The 22,019-nt window shown below is 40.4% G+C and overlaps 2 protein-coding genes across 2 annotated transcripts; both read left to right on the forward strand.

The window, feature by feature from the left end:
- Positions 1-366: 366 nt before the first annotated feature.
- LOC144645302 (LIM domain kinase 1-like) lies at positions 367-16,110 on the forward strand. Its single transcript, XM_078504830.1, has 20 exons — positions 367-466; positions 548-632; positions 716-851; positions 2,112-2,221; positions 3,555-3,743; positions 4,162-4,270; positions 4,600-4,931; positions 5,614-5,694; positions 6,372-6,441; positions 7,249-7,335; positions 7,910-7,997; positions 8,250-8,293; positions 8,479-8,538; positions 9,689-9,760; positions 10,301-10,464; positions 10,833-10,882; positions 11,186-11,241; positions 13,773-13,820; positions 13,986-14,092; positions 14,870-16,110. Exons 1-20 carry the CDS (start codon positions 448-450, stop codon positions 15,018-15,020), a joined length of 2,058 nt encoding a protein of 685 aa, XP_078360956.1. The 5' UTR covers positions 367-447; the 3' UTR covers positions 15,021-16,110.
- Positions 16,111-17,851: 1,741 nt separating this feature from the next.
- Positions 17,852-21,616, forward strand: LOC144645712 (CD151 antigen-like). Its single transcript, XM_078505261.1, has 3 exons — positions 17,852-18,034; positions 19,166-19,676; positions 20,339-21,616. Exons 2-3 carry the CDS (start codon positions 19,191-19,193, stop codon positions 20,807-20,809), a joined length of 957 nt encoding a protein of 318 aa, XP_078361387.1. The 5' UTR covers positions 17,852-18,034; positions 19,166-19,190; the 3' UTR covers positions 20,810-21,616.
- Positions 21,617-22,019: the final 403 nt, after the last annotated feature.

Consider the following 22,019-nt stretch of genomic DNA (forward strand, 5'->3'; position numbering starts at 1 on the left):
CAAACCCCACTCCCTCTAATTCCAAAGTCTCGCCTTTTATACCGAGTTCAGACAACCCTTCCCCTTCTATCCGTACTCAACCACTTCCCTTTAAATTCTATCATTGCCCACTTACGCACACTATGTTCCCGGCTTTTCCTCCCGGCTTTCTCCTTTGAAGAGGCCTTACCGGGTTAATTTTTGAGGGTTGGCCCAAAAGTGGGAAGACTGAAATAAAAATAAATCTTTTTTGAAAAATTTGTTTTTTTTTTGGGGAATGAAAAAATTGGCCCCCGGTGGTCTTCTGAAAGATCGAGAAAGAGTTGGGAACATCTCGATGCGAGATGGTCCTAAGCAGCCAGGCCTGGAGCTTTTAGGCCAGGTTACTTTGCCAATCAAATCTGCGCACAAAACATGGCGGCACCAGTTTGCAAAATAAAGCGCATCACAGGGGGGAAATAAATTGCGATGGCGAAAGAAACGCCAGGTTAGTCAATATTATTTATTGACAGATTAACTCTCCACTTGAGCTCATTTTGAATATTTTTCTTGTTGTTCCGCATGGTAGGCGTGATTTGTTGCGGCAACCCGCTAAAAGCCAACGAACAACCGATCGAAGCCTTACGCGGAAAATGGCACCTTGATTGCTTCAAGTAAGTTAAGCTTCTTTCTGTTGGAAATGGGAATTCCCTTAATGTCTACATGCCCTTCCAGTGACAACATCTTTCTGTTTTAGGTGCTCGGAGTGTAATCGGCAATTGTCGTCCACGTATTATGCTCGCGGCAAGACGCTGTATTGCAAAAAAGACTACGCTGCAAAATTTCGATCGACCTGTCATGTTTGCGAACAAAACATCACTGGACCTGTTATGGTATGAGTTATAAATTAATGTAGCGCATTATCGCCATATACTGCTTATTATCTAGTTTGGCCGTTTAGGTGTAAATTCAATGAAAACCTGCAAAGAAATTTGTCAATTTCAGTGTAACTCAAGTTAATTTTCATTTTAAGTGTTACTGTATTTGTTAATTTCTACGTCGGTGTTCGAACCATTTTATAAATTGTCGTTCCTCAATGTACTAGCTGGTCTTTATTTTTTATAATCTTCATTTTTTTTCTATTTAATATAACGTGTGACGTTTTGTCGGAAAATGTGATATGAGCTAATTTACCAAATTAGCACTCAATAATCTTTTCCGGAGTGATTAAATGGGATACAGAGCACTTAGGTCCAATGCGCCGGAATGCTTTTAAGAAACCAAAAAAAACAATAGCCATAGAAACTTCTTTCATTCCGATTCGATAAAGTAGTGATTTAAATAAACTTGTTCTCACGGCTTACGACGCAATTGATGTGACCACATCATTGTGAAACTAAATACATGTACTTGTATGCTTTTGGCAGCCGCTATTTTGAACCTAGAAGAAAATATTGGGCAAGATTTCCGCACAGCCCCATACATTAATTATGCATACAATTTTCTGACTGATTCGTTCTTTTATGATTGCTGTTTATGTATAGTGATAGGAAAAGTGCAACATAATTAATGTAGGGGGCGTGCGGAAATCTTTCCAAATATTGTCTGAGTTTTCTATATATTAGGTAATTCCAAATTCCGTAGTTTTTTTTTATTCTGTCTTATTTTATCTTCCCAATTTAAATTTAACCATTTTGATTTCCAGATTATATTTATTCTAATTATTATTGGTGGTCTATTCATATAAATAATTATTATATTTTTACGGGGACAAGATAGCCTACTTGTATATCTTAAATTCAATGTGGAAATTATGCAAACTATAAAAGCCTGCATGCATTTCTCGGCGTCTTCGTCAAGTTTGTTGCTCCACCCCGACTTTGCAAACGAAGAAGCGAAGAGAGGACGGGGCGATCATATGAGAACCAGCCTTAAGACTGACTTTAATAAACAGCACAACATTGTCACATGCGGCTTTTATAGTGCACACTTCCTGTGTCATTTAAAAATCCTCGCAAGAGAGGGATTTTGTAGGAGGAACTTATACATGAACTTGAGAAAATTAATATGGTAGCTTGGCGAAGATGTTCAGCTTTATTAAGTTAAAGAAACATAATTTTGTTACAAAAATGCATGTAATTTTTGTTCATTAGGTCGTAGCTGATCACAAATTTCATACTGAATGTTTTTCTTGTGGAAATTGTCGACAATTCTTGGAGGAGGAAGATGACTATGTTCTTCTAGAGAGACACAGACTTCTTTGGTAAAACACAATAATTTAGTTAATAGTCAATTACAGTGGAATTCCAATTTCTCAAACCCTTGGTTTCTCCACCCTTCAGATAACCTGAACCATAAGTCCCTTCCTTTTTGTTTCCTTCACTAAGTCAACCACTGCCATTTTACCTCTGATTTCTTGAGCCCTCAATTTCTTGAACCAGTTTCCCTTGGATGTTTGAGAAATCAGGATTCTATGAATGTGTGCATAAAAATATATGTTAGTGTCCTCCGACTTATTCAGCAGGATGGAAGAGACCCGAGTCGCGCCCTACTGGGAGCCGGGCGAGGCGGTGACCTGGTGAGTGGAGGAGAGGGGACGGGAGGGGGGAGAAAGTGGATGGAGAGCAGAGGACTGACCCGGCGCCGAGGGCCAGAAGCACAGAAAGATGAAGCCAGATCGGGCCAGCAGAGAAAAGGCTGATCCTGGAGGACTTATATTATTTTGATTAGCATAATAATTATCAAAAATTAAATTTCACCTCAGAGTTTTTTTTTCTGACCTGGCTTTGTCCCAGGTGCAGGCTGTGCCTTCCAGTTTCTGTAATGTTGACCAACTGCCTCTCTTCTATCCTCACCTGCCTTTCTTTCTTTTGCCCATCTGTCCATCTGTCTGCAAAGCTGTGCTTTCAGAATAATTGCAGGGTGTTTAAAGGCTCTGACTTATGAAAGAAATCTTGGATGCCAAGGTCTTAAAAACTTTCATGATAGCAAAGTTTTAACAGTTGTCCAAAGACAAAACTAAGCCACCTGTGGCACTCAGGCCCTGCTAGAGCACAGCTCTGGCGACAGAGTCTGTCCCTTCACACATCCCCCTGACTGTTTGGTCATCCACCTGTAGTTCAATTTAAATTGCTAGCTTGAAATCAAAATGATCCAAGACACCCCTTACTGGGGGAGAGAAGGAGACGAGCGAAGGGACCAGAGCAGAAGTTCCAGCACGGTCCAAGAAGCCTGTCCCCGACATGCCTGCCGCGCACGGGACTGTCGAGCCAGACACGAGCTGGCCCTCACTCGCGCAATGGATGCGACTGACAGAACTGTGACTGGTGGACACTGACACACACGAGAAGCAAGAGAGGAAAGGGTATGTTACTTAGCTAGTCAATTTTCAGTTTGAAGAATTTGAAGTGTTGTCAGTTTTATAGCACCAATTTAGCTCAGAGCTATCAACATTGACCTGTGCAATACCAAATAAAGGATACTACTCAATTCCATAATTAAGCCAACCTCAGGAGGTCTAATCTCAGTAACTATTGTCATATTGATTCATTACACTGCAACAGTATATTTTATTTTATTTGTGGTTTCAATTGCAGTTGCTCGTGCTACACAGAAGAACAAGAACAGCCTTGGTGGAGCTCATCCTTGCATGTGGTCCATCACTTCCATCTATCAACTCCTCTGAAGTGTAAAATTGAAATAGAAGTTGTAAAGGGAGAGAAAAAGAGGACTTTGCAACCTGGAGGAGTTGAAAAGGAACCTTCAATGTCGATCATGATCAAAGGGTACTAGTTTTACATTTGTTGCTTTTAGTGCGGTTAGACTAATAATCTACTTATGTGCAGTGTTTTTTATAGCAAAAGATAGCTCTAGACTAAGTGAATGTTAAAGGGACATAAAAAATCACAAAGTTTGTTTTTTAGGGATCTAAAAAAAATAAACAGCACCACATAAAAGTAGTACTCGGTAGCTTTCATTTAAATGGTCACATGGTAATGTTCTATCTACAGACTGTTACAGGTTACTACTAACTAGTGGGGTAGGTAATTATCAATCGTTAGTAACTATGTCTTGATTTATTTCTAATACGATAATAGAAGCTTTCATTTATAATGAATCCTGGTGCATTTAAGTGAAATAAGATAAAATTAATGTCCCCACAGCTTACAGGTTTGTGGCTCACATGTTTCATTTAATCATAAGGTACAATAAAGGCTTAAAGCGGCAGACCCATGATGTATCATCGATCCAGGCTGGAGATGTTGTGCTGGAGGTGAATAGAGTTGTTGTATCACCAACTACTGTTGATAAGGTAAGAACAGAGTTTCATGATGCTGAAGATTTAGTTACCTTAATGTTACTTACATTTTTTTTTGCAGGACTTAATTTTTGGCGATTTTCGCGATTCTCAAAAAATCGCGAAGAAATTAAAGACCCGCGAAAAAAGGTTCTCGTGAAAAATAACGACGCGAACTTTAATACCCTTCTACATTATAATTCATTTATTATGTCAAACGTTTATAAGTGTATTTTTTTTTTTTTTTTTTTTTTTTTTTTTTTTTTTTTTTGTTTTACTGATCGCCCTAATAATAACATACAAAAAAAAATATGACATGTATACTAATCAGTTTTTGTCATTAGGTTACAGCTCTTCTGACAGCTCGACCTGATGAGATTACGCAAATTACAATTGAACGAAACCCAAGTGGACTTCAAGTCAAACCAAGACTGTGCAGGCTACCTACAAGCGGTGATTCTGACAGTGAACCAGAGACTTTATCCCCTGAAGACAAAAGCTTTCGTAACAGATCAATTTCTCTGTTCTCTCGAAGGGAACTAAGGCGCTGCCGTACATCAACATCAACAGAAGACCATTCTGTAAAGAATGGGGAAGTACCGGTAGATAATCAGAAAGAAGTCAATGGAAAGAAGACAACGAAACCTGCTATGCGATCCAATTCACTTCCTCGCAGGTAGGCTTGTGTCTCTAAATGCTGGAAAACCTGCTGAAAATCTCCCATGCGTGTGGGAAGGACAAATGCATGTAGGAACCACTTTGATGCACCACCTTAAAGAGAGGAATGCATACGTTGGCCTAATGGGTAGTGTGCTGGATTCTGCTGATCAAGATTCCCAGTTTAAGCACTATCCATCAGGTCCTTGGGTTCTTTAGAAAGACACTCTACTCCCCAAGGCCTGTCTTCGTTCAGGGATACTTTTTTAGTTAATGTACATGTTTGTGGTTTAATTTTTGAGATACGTCCAGGATTGAACGCAACTACGAAATTTGCAAAAATTACGATTTTTCACTGGGGTCTCACGAAAACTACAAAAATTTTGAAAATTCGCTAAGTGTCCAGACAACCCTGACAACAACAGCGAAAATTGTACCCATCAAAAAGGCCCTTTGAAGATGTGTGGTTGAAAGGAAAGCCTAAAATATAACATAAATGCTTCACTTGCCATATCCTTGGCAATGTGCCTTGCACTTAACCACTTCAGAATGTAGTGACTTGTAGTTCTTGAACCAATATCAAAGCTTTAGAGTGTCATGCTCTTGTGACCCCCATGGACTATACTGTCAGGTTATATTCTAGCTTTTTCTTTAACTTCAAATACTGAAAATGTAATTTTTGTTTTGTTTTGTACAAACAGCAATTCACTGTCGGATTCGTTGAAAGTGCGATCTCCAATTCATAGAGCTCAGTCATTCAAGGCAGAGACTGTTTCAAACAGGTATGACGTAACTTGTATTTTGCTATGTACACTGTTATATATATACCTTATATCCTCTACCTCCTCTACTAAGTATGAAAATATAACTATAAATAATCATGATATTGAGTGTTATTGTAAATCATTGTAATATCCTGAAACAGTGCCCTGAGAGGATTCCAACCTGTAAATAAACATTGACTTTCAAAAATGATCCTATGCCTTTGAATTCCTGTTAACATCAGAGATAAAGAAATGTTTGAGTTCGAAAGAGCAGATGTACATGTGACTCAGGAAACTGTATATTTATGCCACATGAATATTAAATTAAATGGTTGAAATCTGCTATACTTTATAGTGCACGATGAGCCCATTAAGTGATGGTGTGTTACGTGTATGATATAGTATATTGCACATATTAAGGCACGTAATTTTGTAAATAGTGTTTTCTTAGTTATAAAAAAACATCAAATGCAAATTAGTGAAGGAATGATCCTCATTTGTTTGTTTGCAATAAAAGCAGTGTGTTGTTCCAGAACACATTGGGTTAATTTTGTGAACAGCTGTATAGCTTGCAATTGGGCCTAATGTGACCACTGGATTGAGCTTGAGTCAAAGTGAACTGATATTGATAATGATAAAGGCAAAGACTGTAGTATTTAGTCGTTGTTAATTCACATTATTTGCCCTTCATGTAGAGTCTTTAGGCCTTGTGATCTGGTAGTAGGAGAGGTGATTGGAAAAGGCTTTTTTGGACAAGTTCGAAAGGTATTACTGCATTTCTTTTAATTAGTGTCCCGGGCAGTTATTTCAAGGTGGGGGCGGCTTAATCAGAGGGGGGGGGGGGGGGGGGGGGGTGCCTTAATAAAAAATATTTAAATTCAGGACCAGCAGCATTTGAGACAAACTTGGTGAATAGTAATGATTTTTTAGCAAACAAAAATATCAATGTTTTCTATAGTTCAGTTTATGTAATGTCAACTTCGGTGCCTAGAGGCACTATGAGAGTAAGGTGTACATTTCACAGCAGTCAAACGCAAACATTGACGTCACATCCGGAATTCGCCGCCTCGAACATGTATATATTTCGACTTGAAAGTTCGCAAACTTTTGTAAGAAATTGATTAAAGAAATGGTACGGTGAAAGAACAGTTCAAGCTGGGACATTCACTGAAGATCGGATGAATTATCAAATTTCCAATCCAATAAGCGGCGTATAAGCGACCTTAACTTTCCAAAAGAAAAGGGACCCGGCGTTAACTTTTGGCTTTACGGAAGCAAAAGTTTACAGAAAATGTCAGACTTTGTATAGAAAATTGTGGCGGCAATTACACAGTAACTGCGCACGCGCGCTGCGTTTGACCGCTGTGTGGGTGTACATGTACATGTACATGTATTGCCCAAGAACACAACACAGTGGTCCTGGCCAGGGCTGAAACCTGAACCACTCCATCTGGAGTCTGACACGCTAACCATTAGGCCAATGCACCTCCCACCTTCAAGATGTATTACTGGTGTAATGACATTGTATCAGTTGTTTGATTGCCAATGAAAGTTTTGTTATTGTGTGTTCAGGTGACACAGAGACAGACGGGGGAGGTGATGGTGTTAAAGGAGCTCCTTCATTATGACGAGGAGGCAAACACAAGCTTCCTGAAAGAAGTGAGTTGTGATGAGCATTTGACAACAGTAGTACAGTAAAAACTCGCGTGTAAGAACTCACTTTTTTCAGAGTTTGGATCCAAAAGCAGGTTCTTGTATTATGGGGTACTTATTGACAGTTTAGGCTAAGTAGGTTCTTAATCAGGTTCTTAATTTCTACAGAGTAGACATTGTTGTTGATTATAAAGACCAGAAAATAGTATAAAATCTGGTCTGTTCTTCATGTATAAATATTTATTAATGCACCCATGTTGCCCAAAAGTCCAACAACGATACTGTATATACCCCAGTAACATCACCTTTCTGGTTTTTGGTAAAAAAAAATATACAAATAAAACAGTTAAACCCTACATATAAGAACCTGTAGGAATTTATTTGGCTAAACAGGTTCTTATATTTTGGGGTATTATAAGAGCAAATTTTTGCCAGAAGGTTCTTAAATTCCTAGGTTCTTACACGCGGGTTTTTACTGTAATAGGGTTTTTTTCTGGATAGATCCAAAAGACAAGCTTGTATTTTAGGTAATTTTATACTTATGTTGGTTTGTAAAGGATACTTTTGAAATTCTTTTTAGGTTGCTGTGCTGAAGAGTCTGGATCACCCCAATGTATTGAGATTTATTGGTGTTTTATACAAAGACCAGACACTAAACTTGATAACTGGTACAGCTACCTTGTAATTCATAGTAAAAATGTTTTAATCTACCTCTCTGCACTTATTGCAGACCTATGTGCTTGATACCTTGATCATGCACATCAGCGTCCTCCTTCCAATAAGCACTCCCTTCTAGTAAGGGGGGGGGGGGGGGGGCGCGTGGCCCCTTTGAACATGTTTTGTTAGTGAGTGCTCTCCTCCCTCCCCTTCTTTTGCAGTAGCAATAGTAATTGATTCTGAAATATTGTATTCTTTTGCAGAATACATCTCGGGAGGAACATTGCGTCGAGTTCTAAAGGATAAGGTAAGAAAAGGCACCATTTTATAACTTCTTAACCCTCAATAATCTGAGAACCTGAAAAGAGTTCACCTGGAATATTTGCCACTATTCAAAAAATGTACTATACAACTCGTTGCAAACTCTGGGCGAATTATCTGTATGTATACACGCTAGTTTCATTTAAACATATTATCTTATTGTTAACTCAGGGTAAGCAGTTGTCATGGTTACAAAGGATCAAGTTTGCAAAAGATATCGCAGCAGGAATGGTGAGTAGTGTTTTTAAAGATGATGATGATATTAAACATAACCTACCGGCTGGTTTTCACTAGCAATGTACCGGTAGTTGGAGTCGGAGTCGTAATCAGATGCACAGAGAAGTACGATCTGGCTCCGTCCTTGTCAATTCTAGTGAAAACAAGATTGTTGTAGTCGCAAGCTGAAAGGAAGCACTCAGAAGGCCTGAGAACTTGTCACTTTTGACAAGTTGGCTTATATGATGTGATATACACGTCACTTGCTGATTGGTTTATTCTCCCGCTTCTGCTTACGACTCCGACAATTCATTTTTTTCACTGGATCATTAACAATGGAGTCATCAGCAGAACTGGAAGAAAATGGAAACATTCTGATTCTTCTGACTGCAATTCCATTGAGCTTATGACTTCATTTACGACTCTGATTTTTGATTTTCAATTTGGGATTCTGTGCCTGAAACATTTGGGTCGGGTAGTAGCCCTTGCAAGGACTTACATAAATGACATGCCACCCTTCAAGAGAAAAACAGGAACAATGTCCCTAGCCCCCAAATAATTGCAAACTTAGAAGAGCTGCTACGCTACTGAAAAATTGTAAGGTACAAAATTTAATAAAGATCAGCTTACAAAGTAGAGCCATGTAGAAAGAAGACCGGGGGGGGGGGGGTACTCCATATAACGGCCTATACGGGGAGGCTCCGCCCGAAAGGGGTACTTTTTTCAGGCTTCAGGTATATAAAAGGGTAGTGATTTCACAAGTTTAGGTATATGAAAGGGTATGAAAATCCGTCATTTAGGGTTTTTAAAAGGCCAGTAATTAAAATATTTCGAACAGACGCACTTTATGGCTGTATTATTTTAATTTATTAAGCGCTTCATAAAAATGACAAGAAAACGTCCTGTTCTAAGGCTATGTCACGTCTTTTAGGTATATGAAAGGGGTACCTTTTTCAGTAAAAGGTATACGAATGAGGTACAATTTCTGTCAAAAAGGTATATAAAAGGGTAAGGGGTAAGAGCTTGGGGCGGAGCCTTCCCGTATAAAACGTTTTTGAGTGCCCCCCCCCCCCCCCCGGGAAAGAAGAAAAGACGGCAAACTTGTAAAGGGGAAGCAGTAATAATTAAAAGAATAATAATCATTATTCTTTTAATTGCTTTTCAGGCTTATCTTCATTCCATGGATGTAATGCACAGAGATTTGAATTCAAAGAACTGTCTGGTTGAAACTGACAAGGTAAATTCTCTAAGTGATTTGATTTTTCTGAGATAATAGTTTCAACCTGCTTTTAGCCACAGCTGACATTGTCCAACACAACTGACTGTGCTTAAAAAGATGGACTGGTTTCTAGTGTGTTAATTGAACACCGTAAATCCCCTATATGCCCCGCTCCTCCCCTCCCCCTTCACCTCGCCCTCCCGTGAGTGTGTCAAATTTGTGAGTTCGAGTTTCGAGTTAGAAAGCGGAATTCCCAGTTTGGCGATTTGAACTGATAAGTCTGCCACTAATCTCTTGCAGTGTGTTGAAAAAACAGTCGACCATAAGACAATTATTTTCTCCTTCTTCGAAACAGAGTTGGAATTATTATGTTTTGTACGGGAAAAATGAAAACTGGAACTTGGCAACTTTCTCGAGCAAATTTGAATTGAAAGTTGCAAGTTGCGACGAGCAAACTGTCAATCACTATTGGAACATTGCGCCGCAACATTTCAGAGTTTCCATCAAAAGAACATCCGGTTTGACTGTAAATTTATTCCCCTTTCTTCCTTTTTGCAGGAGTCAGGCGAGATGACGGTGGTTGTAGCAGACTTTGGCTTGGCGCGTGTTGTAAGAGACAGACCGATGTCGCCTATGAACCGCATTTCATCAACATTGCCGCCTTCTACTGGCCGCAAACCACTTCACTTAACAGGAAACAGGCCACCTCCTCCAAAGAAAAGGTAATTATAAAGTTAAAGCAGTTTTCAATTGAGTGTCGTAAAACCAAAACCAAAGTAATTACTCTAGCCAATCACAAAGAACACAGACAATCCAGTAAACCAATCAAAACTCGAAGAAAATACATGAAGCCGGCAAGAAGCGCGGGAAAACGTGCGCGAGCGCGTCATGATTGGTTTTGGTTTTACTTCTGATTGGCTGAGAAAGTGGCGCGACGGTTTTAAACCAATCACAAAGCGTAGTAATGCAAAACACTCAAGTGAAAACCGCTCTATTACACCGTAGTGTGCCTAGTGCTACTGTGACGAAATTTTTTTTTTTAACTAGTTTCAAGTTTCGTTGTGTTAATCTGCCGCGCTTTTTTTCACAGATATACTGTTGTAGGATCGCCCTATTGGATGGCGCCGGAGATGTTGAATGGTAAGTTATAAGTCTGTTGATTTTCACTGATTCTTTTTACACGAGCAAACGTTTTCCTGCCATTGATAATAATTTGTGAGAACTGCTGCCTTTTTTGTCAGTTTTGTTTTTCATTTGCTCAAACATTTCCTCGTTCTCTCTACGAAACATCCGCATGTTCGAACGTAGAACTCTGTGGTAACACGAAGAACATTAAATTTTCATAAAACTTTTATGTTTCTAATGTAGTTGTTCTTGCATTAGATAATGAAAACAATTCACCTCAATTTCATTGTCATTATTTCTTTGTGGTTATGTTGTCAGGTATGACCTACAACGAAAAGGTTGACGTGTTTTCGTTTGGGATCGTTATGTGTGAGGTACAGTGACTTCTTATTCTTTGTATTTATGACATGATGGTATTCCTCGGACGTATTCGTCCTTCTCTATTCCAACCGAAATGAGTAAATGATGATAAATACTAGTTATGCAACGCTTTCGAGTGGTATACTATGGAATATCCCACGAGTCACTTGTATTTTCTCGTTATACACACGAGCCTTTAGGCGAGTGTGTATACGAAGAAAATACAAGTGACAAGTGGGATATTCCATAGTATACCACGAGAAAGTGTTGTGTAACTATTTTATACCATGCCATAGAAAATACGCTTACTAAAGTTCATCGAGAATAAGATCGTAGCGCACGATGGGAAGGTTGGGTTGAATACCGTCGAATATACAACGGCTTTCCTGTACTCTGATTGGCTGTATTTTCTATGGCATGGTATAAATTCCTGTACCATTTTTCTAACCATGCTTACCGCACGAATCTTGCAGGAATTAAACTGTAATTAAAGATGATTTCCAGTCCGTACTGCTCAATCTCCGCCTGCAATGTTTGTGAGTCTCACAAACAGAAGAATGTTTACTAGCAAAAATAAAAATTCCGGGACAAAACTTACCTTTTTCTTCATTATTAACGCCAGATATCCTTGCAAAACAATAATAACGAGTAAAAGAAGCTCGAAGGTATTTCAAACGGACGTTTTAGCTCATCGTGAATTCTTGAACGAAACGATCCGTAATGGCGAACTATAAAACTTCATGTACGCTATCACCGAAGTGTAACGTTTCAACGAATAGGCCTTATTCGTATTCCCCGACGGCCCTGGGGCGAGAGCCTTCTAAACATGAATGCGAGGCTAATGCGGGATACTTTGCTCGAAATTGGTGCCGAAAAACCTTAAAAATAATAAACGCTTTGAGGATCTAGAGCTAGTCGGTGATCTGCAGGCTAGAGGGATACCAGTGTCAATCAGAAAAAATTAGAAGATCTGGTAGAACTGACCGAGAAGGCTAACAAATTTTCCTTGAAGTAGTCGAATCGGGGGAGTGCAAGTCAGTCATCGAGTCGCAAGGTAATGACCCCAATCTGTTAATATTTGTTTTGATTGTACATCCGACTTACCAGAGGCAATATACTTAACTTGGAGAGATTTGTATTGCTATTATTTTAAAAAATAAGAATAAATGTCTGAGAGATGCTGCGTATTGACTACATATTTTGATCGGCATATGGACAAAAACAACTGAACGAAATGGCGCATTAATTATTTACAAATTCGTTTGCTGTTAAATGCTCTCACTGTTTAGGTAAAAGAATAGCTTTTAATTCCACTGAACTGATTTCTTTCACAGTTTGACTGCTATGTTTCTGTGCTGCTGCCAAAACGTCTTGAGAACTAGTAAATTTAATTGTTCTCGCACGCCGGTACATGCAAACTGGCTAGAAAGACCTAAAAATCACAAGATCTAAACTTCCAAATTCATTTTGCCCCTAAATCATCGAATGTTCGAATAAAAGATAATTTTCTTATTTCAGTTAAGTGAGAATGTCGATAGTTTAATGATCATTTAATATTCTTTCACGAAAATGGTCTGAAACAGAACTGGATGTTTCAGATTAAAATCTCGCACGCACATCAAGATCGGCAAACTCACTAAATTACAAAGCAATTTACAGATTCGTTTTGAAGCTAACTACACACAATTTTTGATTAAAAGGCTAGATTTTCATTTGGCTCAAGTGATGCTGTTAATCGTTTCACGCTCATTTCATGCTCTTGCAGTGAAAAAAGTTATCACAGCGCTACAGTAGCTATTGTTTAAAAAAATAAACAACTGAGATTGTGTGCGTGATCAAATTTAATATAGCAAGTTCCCTCTTCTGAACCCCTTTCTTAAATAGCAATATAAATATCCTCAAGGAAAGTTTAATCCCTCACTTAAGTCGGATGTACACTGAAAATAAAAATAAGAGATTAGCTGGAAACATAACCTGGTGTTGAAGTTTACTTCGCAAGTACTGCTGACTCGAAACCGTTCCCGACGATTCAGTGTAAATTTGTTAGCCTTCTCGGTAAGTTCTACCAGATCTTCTAATTTTTTCTGATTGACACTGGTATCCCTCTAGCCTGCAGATCACCGACTAGCTCTAGATCCTCAAACCGTTTATAATTTTTAAGGTTTTGCGGCAACCCAGTCGCAATTTTCCATATGTTTCTTTGCAATTTGTGCAAAGTACCCCGCATTAGCCTCGCATTCATGTTCAGAAGGCTCTCGTCCCAGGGCCGTCGGGGAATACGAATAAGGCCTATTCAAAACAAAAATGAAAACAAACCCTGAGTCTGCGCAGTACGGACTGGAAATCATCTTTAAGCAGCACCATTGGGACAGTTTTATTTCGACCAGTGCAAATGGTATAAGTGATGCCGGGGTAGGCGAACGACGCAAGAACGCTAAGAGGGCTAGTTAGTGGAGGGATTTGCCCCTTAGTTCACTTAGTTCACTGTTTTTAGTTTCATTGTTGAAAAACCTCTCTGTTTATTGACTTGATTTGTGTGTTGCAGATTATTGGTCGAGTAAAGGCCGATCCGGATTTCCTTCCTCGCACATCTGTAAGTAGTTTGCGAAGATTATAGGAATGGGACCGGAGAACCTTTTGTTGAAACATATTAGGCCCTCGGGCCAAACGTTTTTTTTTTTTTGCTTTCTTCCAACTTTCACTTCGGGATTTTGATTGGCTTTGACTGAATGCTTTGTCCTTTCTTTCTCGTTCACAGAATTTTGGTTTAGATGAGGAGAAATTCCGCCAAGAGTTTTGCGCTGAATGTCCGGAGTTATTTTACAGAATAGCATTCCTCTGTTGTAATTTGGACTCCGATAAGAGGTACCGAAAAATGTTGTTCACTGTTTTAAGTATGGTTATAAATAACAAAAAAAAAAAAAATGGTTCTTGCTGCAATTGACTACAAAGTTACCAACTCACCGCTGTTATCATTGTATTTAAAAGTAAAACCGCATGATTAGTTGGTTCTAGTTCTTGTAGCTATATTTTCATATAGAGCGGTATTTTGGCGTTACTGTTGAAATAAGTAATGTGTTTTGCTTTGGATTTTTGTTACTTTTTTGCTCTGTCCAGACTGAAAACCCTTTGTTCGCGCCCCAGTGTCGCACAGGGCGCGAACAAAGGGTCTTCCAATCCGGCCTTTTCCTGGCTATTGTTGGCACCTCTCTAACTCTTGCAACCGAAATCCTTCCCCTTCTTTTCTACCGTCGTTAACCACGTTGAGCTTTATATTTGGTTGAAAGGTCATGCAACACATCCAAAAAGCTAGTTCCCCTAGCGCTAACAGAGCGCTAAACATTCACTTTTCATATGTTGCCTCACTAGGACCGATCAGAGTTCACGCCCTACTTTTTTAGACAAAATAGGATCGAACTGAAAAACAATAGTGACTTGGCCTGAGAAGTTTTCCCGCGCTTGACACTGGTCACGTGTTTTTGCCTTGAGTTGTGATTGGTTTGCTGTTATGTTTGTCTGTTTTGATTGGCTAGATGTGATAATTTTGCTCTCACGAAAGTTATTAGAACACCACACTATAAAACCTAGTAGATTTTTTTTGTGACTGCGTTTTAATAAAATATTTTTCTTCGTTTCAAACAGACCTGAATTTTGTGACCTGGAGAAATGGCTGGAGTCACTCCTGCTTCACTTGGAAGTTGGTCTGCCGCTACCGTCTGACATGAAGTTCACACTTCTGCCTGGCACTCTCATGAGGAAAATCAGCGAAGCTAGCGATGGAGACGCCGACTAAAACGCGCTGAAAACGAAGATTAAAGCTTCATATCAACATATTAAAGGCTGCTCTCAGTCGGGGGAACAAGTGCCAGTTGATGGCGACATCACTTCTCCGAGAAGTGACTGAGCCCGCGGTTTTCGTCCCAGAAGTTTCTAAGCAACATGACGTATTTATACGCACGACGGCCTTCGGAGTACTCGTGAGCCCTCGCGCTAGTTTTTGATTGGTTGAAATAATTCGGAAATTCTTCGAGTGCTTCAACGAAGATTTGCCAAAACTGGCACTTTTTTTCCCGACTGCTCTGGGAGGAGCAGTCTTTGTGGGACGCCAGAATTCAGAAAAAAAAAAACATGGCCACAAACCTGTGCCGAATTGCACTTTTATAGAGCGCCGGTTTTTCGTTCAAATAATTACGAAAATTTGGTCCCAGCTTGATCTCGGTCATATTTGGAAGTCTGGGAACGAAACAAATTCTCTGCCTCCAACTTCGTCCAACGTACTCTCTCCCAGACTCCCACACATGGCCGAACTAGAATTCATTTTGAAATTGGCGAGCTCTAGAAAAATATATACATTTTGTACTCAACGAAAATACAGTTAAAATGGGGAGCATCTTGCCAACAGTATATGGGAGCTTCCAACACAAATATAATTTACTTTTACACGGAAATACACCCAGTAATGAATATTCGCGTGTCCCCGCGCGTCTGCAGTTGTATTTTGCATAACTGCTCTAATTTTTTATTCACTGTATCATAAAATAATCGAGGATAAATATTGAGCCATAAGGTGCTTCCTTCATACGTACGCAGTTCACAAGCACGCATTCTCGTTCCCAGGTCCCTTGTGGCCTTCTGCTTTGCCCACTAGAGATCTGGGAACGAGATGAACGAGCACGCACTGACAACCAATCACAGTGCAAGACAGCCAGCTGTCTTGTAATTATGGTTGTGTGAGAAACATTGGCACGTGTGTAAAATACTGATTAGAAGTACAGGTCATAAATTATTAGAATTTTGTATTATATTTCTATTTTTAATATTCCACGTTCTTCAATCACCGGTTGTAAAATACCGAAAGTCAATAAAGTAAACTGAACAATATTTACATGGTAGCCCAAATTAAGTCTACAATCCTCTTGTGGCCCACCAGGCCGAAGATTATCCCGGTTTCAGTAGCATGAAACGACTAGGAGTATTTCTACTTCTCCCCTGGCTGGCCGCGCCCGCTGGATGGAATGCTAGTCCATCACAAGGTTACCGCAGCCTTGCAAATTGCCCTAGTCACTTATTTGGGGGATTCTTCGAGGTTATAACTGCTATGACGTTTCAGACAGTCATAGCATGGCGGACTGTCCGTATATCGGGAACTGCAAAATGGCGGACTGTCTGCTATTTTGCAACTACCTGAAGAAGGACAGTAAAACTGCCCGAAACGTCGTTTTTTATCTGAAGTATATGGTAAAGGTAAAGTCTGCATACAAGCCTAGTGGCCCATCATGCCGGACCTTATCCCGGTTTCAGTAGAATGAAGCAAATAGGAGTAATTAGACTCCCCCTGGATGGGTTGCTAGTCCATCGCAGGGTTACCCCCAGCATTAAAGTCGCCGGTACCCATTCATACACCTGGGTGGAGAAAAGCACTGAAAGTAAAGTGTTGCCCAAGAACTCAACACAATGACCCCGCCCACGGCTTCAACCCTGACCGCTCGATCCGGAGTGCAGCGCACTAACCATTAGGCCACCGCGCCTCCCTATCTAAGTATACCGCCCAAAATAAACCTTCTGGGGTGGGTTGTTCAAAAGCCGATTTACACTAACCCAGGATTAAACGACGACTGAGGGTTGAATTTCTCTGCACCAATTTGTTTCTATTGCTGATGTTTTGTGGAGTTTGAGATAAGTTGACGTCAAAACTGAAAGACAGACGCTATAAACAGAAAATCGCACTGACAAGCTAAAAAACTGAAATCAAAAATCACGCTAATCCTGGATTAGCTTAATCGTGCTTTGAGCAACCCGGCCCTGAAGTACACCATCCGAATTATACTTTCCGAACTGATCCGAAGTATACCGCCCGATTGATGTTCCAAAGTAGGGTAAAAACCTACATGTTTCCAAGTAACCCGAAAAAAGGTTCTTATATAATTGGTGTTTACTTGAAAGTTAGGCTATTTGGGTTCTTCTGTTCTTATTACCTTACGAAACAGTGTATTGTTTATATAAAATATGCTTAAATGACTAAAATCTGTACTTTTTAAACCCCGTTCGAAGCATGCCGCCCGAAGTGTTCTTTCCGAATTTTACCAGACACAAGCAAGGAGAATCTTCGATTCATTTTCAGTCTGTTGAATGTTTATCCTCCATGGCATGTGTAAATGTTAGTAGCCACATAGTCTGTTGAGGAACAGCACGAAATATAAGGCCGGAGGGTGTGCCTCTCTCGCCCCCAAGCCACTCTCCATTTTTCGCGTTGCTCCCCACCTAACCGAACGCCTAGAACAGGCTAGTAGCCACAAGCCTTTATCAGATATGTTTAGAAAAATCAATAAATTTAACTGGTTCTTACGATCTATTCAAGTTGTTTACACGACCCTTGTCTTAAAGCTTCAAGTCTCAAACTTTGTTGAGAAATGTTCTTGACTTAATGTCAAGGAGGCAACAGGTACCCGTTGCGTGTTGCTATAAGCTGTTCATATACATTAACCTCTGCTAATACAATCAATAACTGTTTACTTAACAAATTGGATTATAAACATTAGTGACGCTTGAGTAAACACGAGAATTTCTGCAACCTGTACACGGATCCGGAAACTTCGACCATCATTAAAATTGAATGATGTTCTAGAAAAAATATGGCGGATTGATATCATATTCGATCGACGCTTACGAATGTTCATTTTGTTGTAGCTTTAAATCACGGATACTAAGATATCTTTCGGGTGGAAACGATGGATAGTGTTTTACTGCCGATGGGTTGACGATTTAAGATCGGATTTCAAGGATGAAGTGGCAGAGCTATAATTTAAGGTAAGATTAAAGGTAAACAGCTTGCGTCGCGATCATATACTTTTATCATTGTCTTCCAAAGTGAGTGTGTATATATCAAAGAATCTGACACAAGCAAGCCGATCATTCGCTGGTTCTTTGCATGAAATGAGAAGCTTTGAATGGGAATAACGCTTCCAAGGAACTTTTTAGGGTTGTGGTGAATTATTTACCTTTGTCGGACGGACCCAGCGAGACATGAGTAAGGGCAAGAAACTCCCGGCAGGTGTCCCTTCGTAGTAGTGTTTACTGTATCCTTTTTATAAGACACTCCTACACTCGTCTGTCTTACCCAATAACTGAGCCTTAAGTTAATAGCTTGCACTCGATTTTGAGTAGGCAATTCAATGGAATGGGCGTGGTGTTCTATAATGTTTGATCGAGTGATTCCTGGGGTTGCGGTAGAGATCAGAGTAAGCTAGAAGTAAAATAAATTAAGAGCGCCAAAACCTGAAATAACTGAAAAGAAACCTCGTTGGCTCAATATTCTCTAAGGACATTCTTATCAAGACTCTGGTAGATTTATGGCTTTGCTAAAATGTGCTACTACTTTTTTGCTACAGAAAACATTATGGCAGTACTCGGCCATTTTTCAGTTGGCAAATCTTACGACTAACGAATGTTTAAAACATTCGCTTCTCGCAAAAAAAAAAGACAGTCTTCAAATCCGGCACCGCATAAAAAAGTGATGGCTGAGTGTACTTTGTGCAACGGAAAAACCAGTGAACTGCGCTTTTTGTAGGAGAATCTGAAGTGGTTTTATGCTAATGACCACAGTATTGTACCCTGGGCACCAGAGGATTTTCTCGCGTGCGGTGGGTTACTCTTCGCCCGAAGGCTGACACCGGAAACCGCGCAAGAAAAACCTCTGGCAACCAGGGTAACAGTATTGTTGAGATCGATAAAGTGCCTTTTTCTTTGGGTGTCCTGTGCTAAAGCGCGCCAGTCTTCCCAGGAAACTCAGTTTGTTACAACCGTGAAATAAAATACAAACAGCGACATAAACATAACACGTGGTCTGTAAGAGGAATCTGAAATTTACTTGACGTTTCGCACTGTTAAAACTAGTTGGGACCTTTAATGATATTTGTTTGTTTTTTATTACCTTTCTAGATATCAAGGAACACACTAAAGCAACATGGAGGCAAAAGATATTATAAAATGGTCGATCCTGGGATTTTTCATTCTGTTTTTTCTCACTGGGCTGTCGCTGATTATTTTTGCAGTCACGGTAGCCACACCATTCGGGGACTATTTAACAATGAAAGCGGCTGCCTTCCCTGTGAACTATGGACTTAGAATCGGTCTTTTAATACTTATTCTTTTCATAGCAGGGCTATGTTTCTTTGCCATAGTGAAGGAAAACAACAGACTTTTAACCCTAGTGGCTATTTTATTCATCATATTATTCCTGGTTGAGTTCATTATGGGAATCGTTTATTTCTCGATGAAGAGTGAAATAAAGCTAAATAAGAAGAAATTTAGCAATGGTCAACAAATGATGGCCGAGTACGGACTGGACAAGAAAGTCACTGAAGGCTTGGATCGAATCCAGCGGACTTACGCCTGCTGTGGGATTGTGGACTATCGAGACTGGTTCACTTCAAAATGGGCGGCTGCTCAGGTGTGTGAAACCCACCCTTCTCATTCTAAGTCCCCTTTTCTAATAACTTTTCATACTCTACTTCTGTGTCTTAATTTTTTTAGTGTCCTATAACCCCTCCCCTTCTTGTCCCCCAACTTTCACTTTCTCTGTCAACGCCCCATCCCCTCCCCCCCCCCCAACTCGAAAGGCTTTAAAAAGATATCACCTTCCCTCTTTCCTTTCCTAGGGGGCGGGGGAGGGCATCGTAGGGGGGGGGGGGGGGGGGGGGGGGTGAGATAATAGGGGGGGGGGGGGGGGGGGGGGGGGGGCTCGTTTTATGGTATAGTACGGATGACTCTTCTGCTCCTTTGCTTAAGCAAACGCCTTCCCTTAGTGGCCCCTTATTCTTGGCTCCGGCAAGGCTCCAGCTATAGCTAGCTCTTTAAAGTGTATGTGACAGATCACGGCTAAACTCTCTCTGTCTTGTGCCAATCAGTTTCAACAGACCAGACTTAGAACATCATCGACTGACAAGTCACTTCTCACTTGACTTCGGCTCAGGTTGTCGAAACGTCGGTCACCAAAAACATTTCTTTGGAATATCACCCAAACTATCAGATAATACGAACTATTGATTATCCCTGGGTTCAAACCATTAACTAGATTATTTTGTGTAACAGAATATACTCTTGTATCCCTAGGGCAAAAACAACATAGTGCCGTCCTCGTGTTGTAAGTTCCCGACGGAGAATTGCGGAAATGACATGGATACAAAGAACCCTATGGACTTTATCAACATATTGGGCTGCACTGGTCTAAATTTCTCCTACGATGACAAAATGAAAGTGGTGGGAGGGGTGGGTCTAGCTCTCGGCTTCCTCAACCTGTTTGCTTTGTGGTGTTGTATTATCTTTTGCTTCTGTTTCAACGCCGCGCGGGGACTGAGTCCAGTAGACGCTCTCAAAGGAGAGGAGCCAAATGACGCGCCATCGTCGAGCTCATCGAAAAAGGGCCCTCGACGCTCCTCCGCGCAAAGCACGCCTGGTTCCTCGCGTCGCCAGCCCTCGAAAAAGGCCCTGCGTGCGTCGAAGGAAAGACTTAATGAAGACGACGATGATGATGATTTACCTCCTGATGCGTATAAAGATTTACTTGATAAATCACAAGGGTAGAGTTAGAACTACACGGATTCTGCAGGAATTATGCTTTGTCAGCAATAGTTCGTTGACATATATCTTCCGGTTAGGACTGTTACACGGCGTGAGGATAAATTTGCGGGGCCATAAACTCCGTTTTGCTGGCTCGCATATGTTTATATTTTCTTGACCAGTGCCCCATTTATATTTTCAGGGGATGCTAGTAACACTAACGCTAGGTACTTTTACGTTTGTGGTCCGACCTTAAACGAAGATTTGCCAAAAGCAAGTCAGTGACGTCACTGTGACCGACCCCATCCCATATCGAAACGGTATTATGTCGAATTGAAAAACAAGCCGATTTGCCCTTGTTTACTAAAAAGGCAAGATTGTCAAATAGGACAAAAGATCCTCGGTCTTGTGTCAAACAATATAAAGCTGGGTCACGTGAGAAGTAAGTCTGTCACCCCCCCTCCCCCCTACCCCCATTCCCTCCCCAACTTCGGCACAGCGCCCTCCCACTTCCAATACTATACCATTTACAAAGAACAATCGGAAACTTTAAACAAGTCCGTGTAATGGATCTGAAAAGACGAGAGGAAACAATATTTATAGCTAACTGTATTTTAAAACAGATGTTACACTGGTTGCCCTGTCAGAGATTCTTGTCTCTTATTGTAATAGGCAAGGGCGTTGGAAACACGGGGCAATTTTTAACGATAAAGTTGTTGCGTTAAAATTTGCCTCGGCGTGATCGTTTTGCTGTATATAAAATATATATCAAACTTTTACATTTAAATGGCACCATGTAATGGCAAAGCATAATAAATAGTTTTTTTAGAACTCAATCGTATTTCAGTTTGGGGGGCATTATATTAATTTATTACTGTTCCGGTAGAGTTGTGCAGTGGTATATTCGTGAGCCGTGATAGGGTGATCTGTCATATTTTTAGACTTGAAACGTGAAGTGACTGTTGTAGTCTTCTTCGTGAAACGTGATTTGCTAGGTACGGTAACCGTGAACCGTAATTTCCTCGTGATGCAAAACGTGAAATGTGACGTGATTTTGTAGTTGCCCAAGCAAAATGTCTCGTCAAGCCATCCCGATCCCCCACTCACATCTCTATACCCCGGCCTCATAATCACCGATATACGGATACGGACATTTTCAAGGTCACAGAGCGCGTAGTTTACTTGTTAACGTTCGTTGGTATGCCTGTGCAATTTGTGAGATTTTTCGCCAAAA

The sequence above is a fragment of the Oculina patagonica genome, chromosome 3 (genome assembly GCF_052425735.1).
Source record: "Oculina patagonica isolate OP01 chromosome 3, crgOcupat, whole genome shotgun sequence".
NCBI classification, from domain to species: domain Eukaryota; kingdom Metazoa; phylum Cnidaria; class Anthozoa; order Scleractinia; family Oculinidae; genus Oculina; species Oculina patagonica.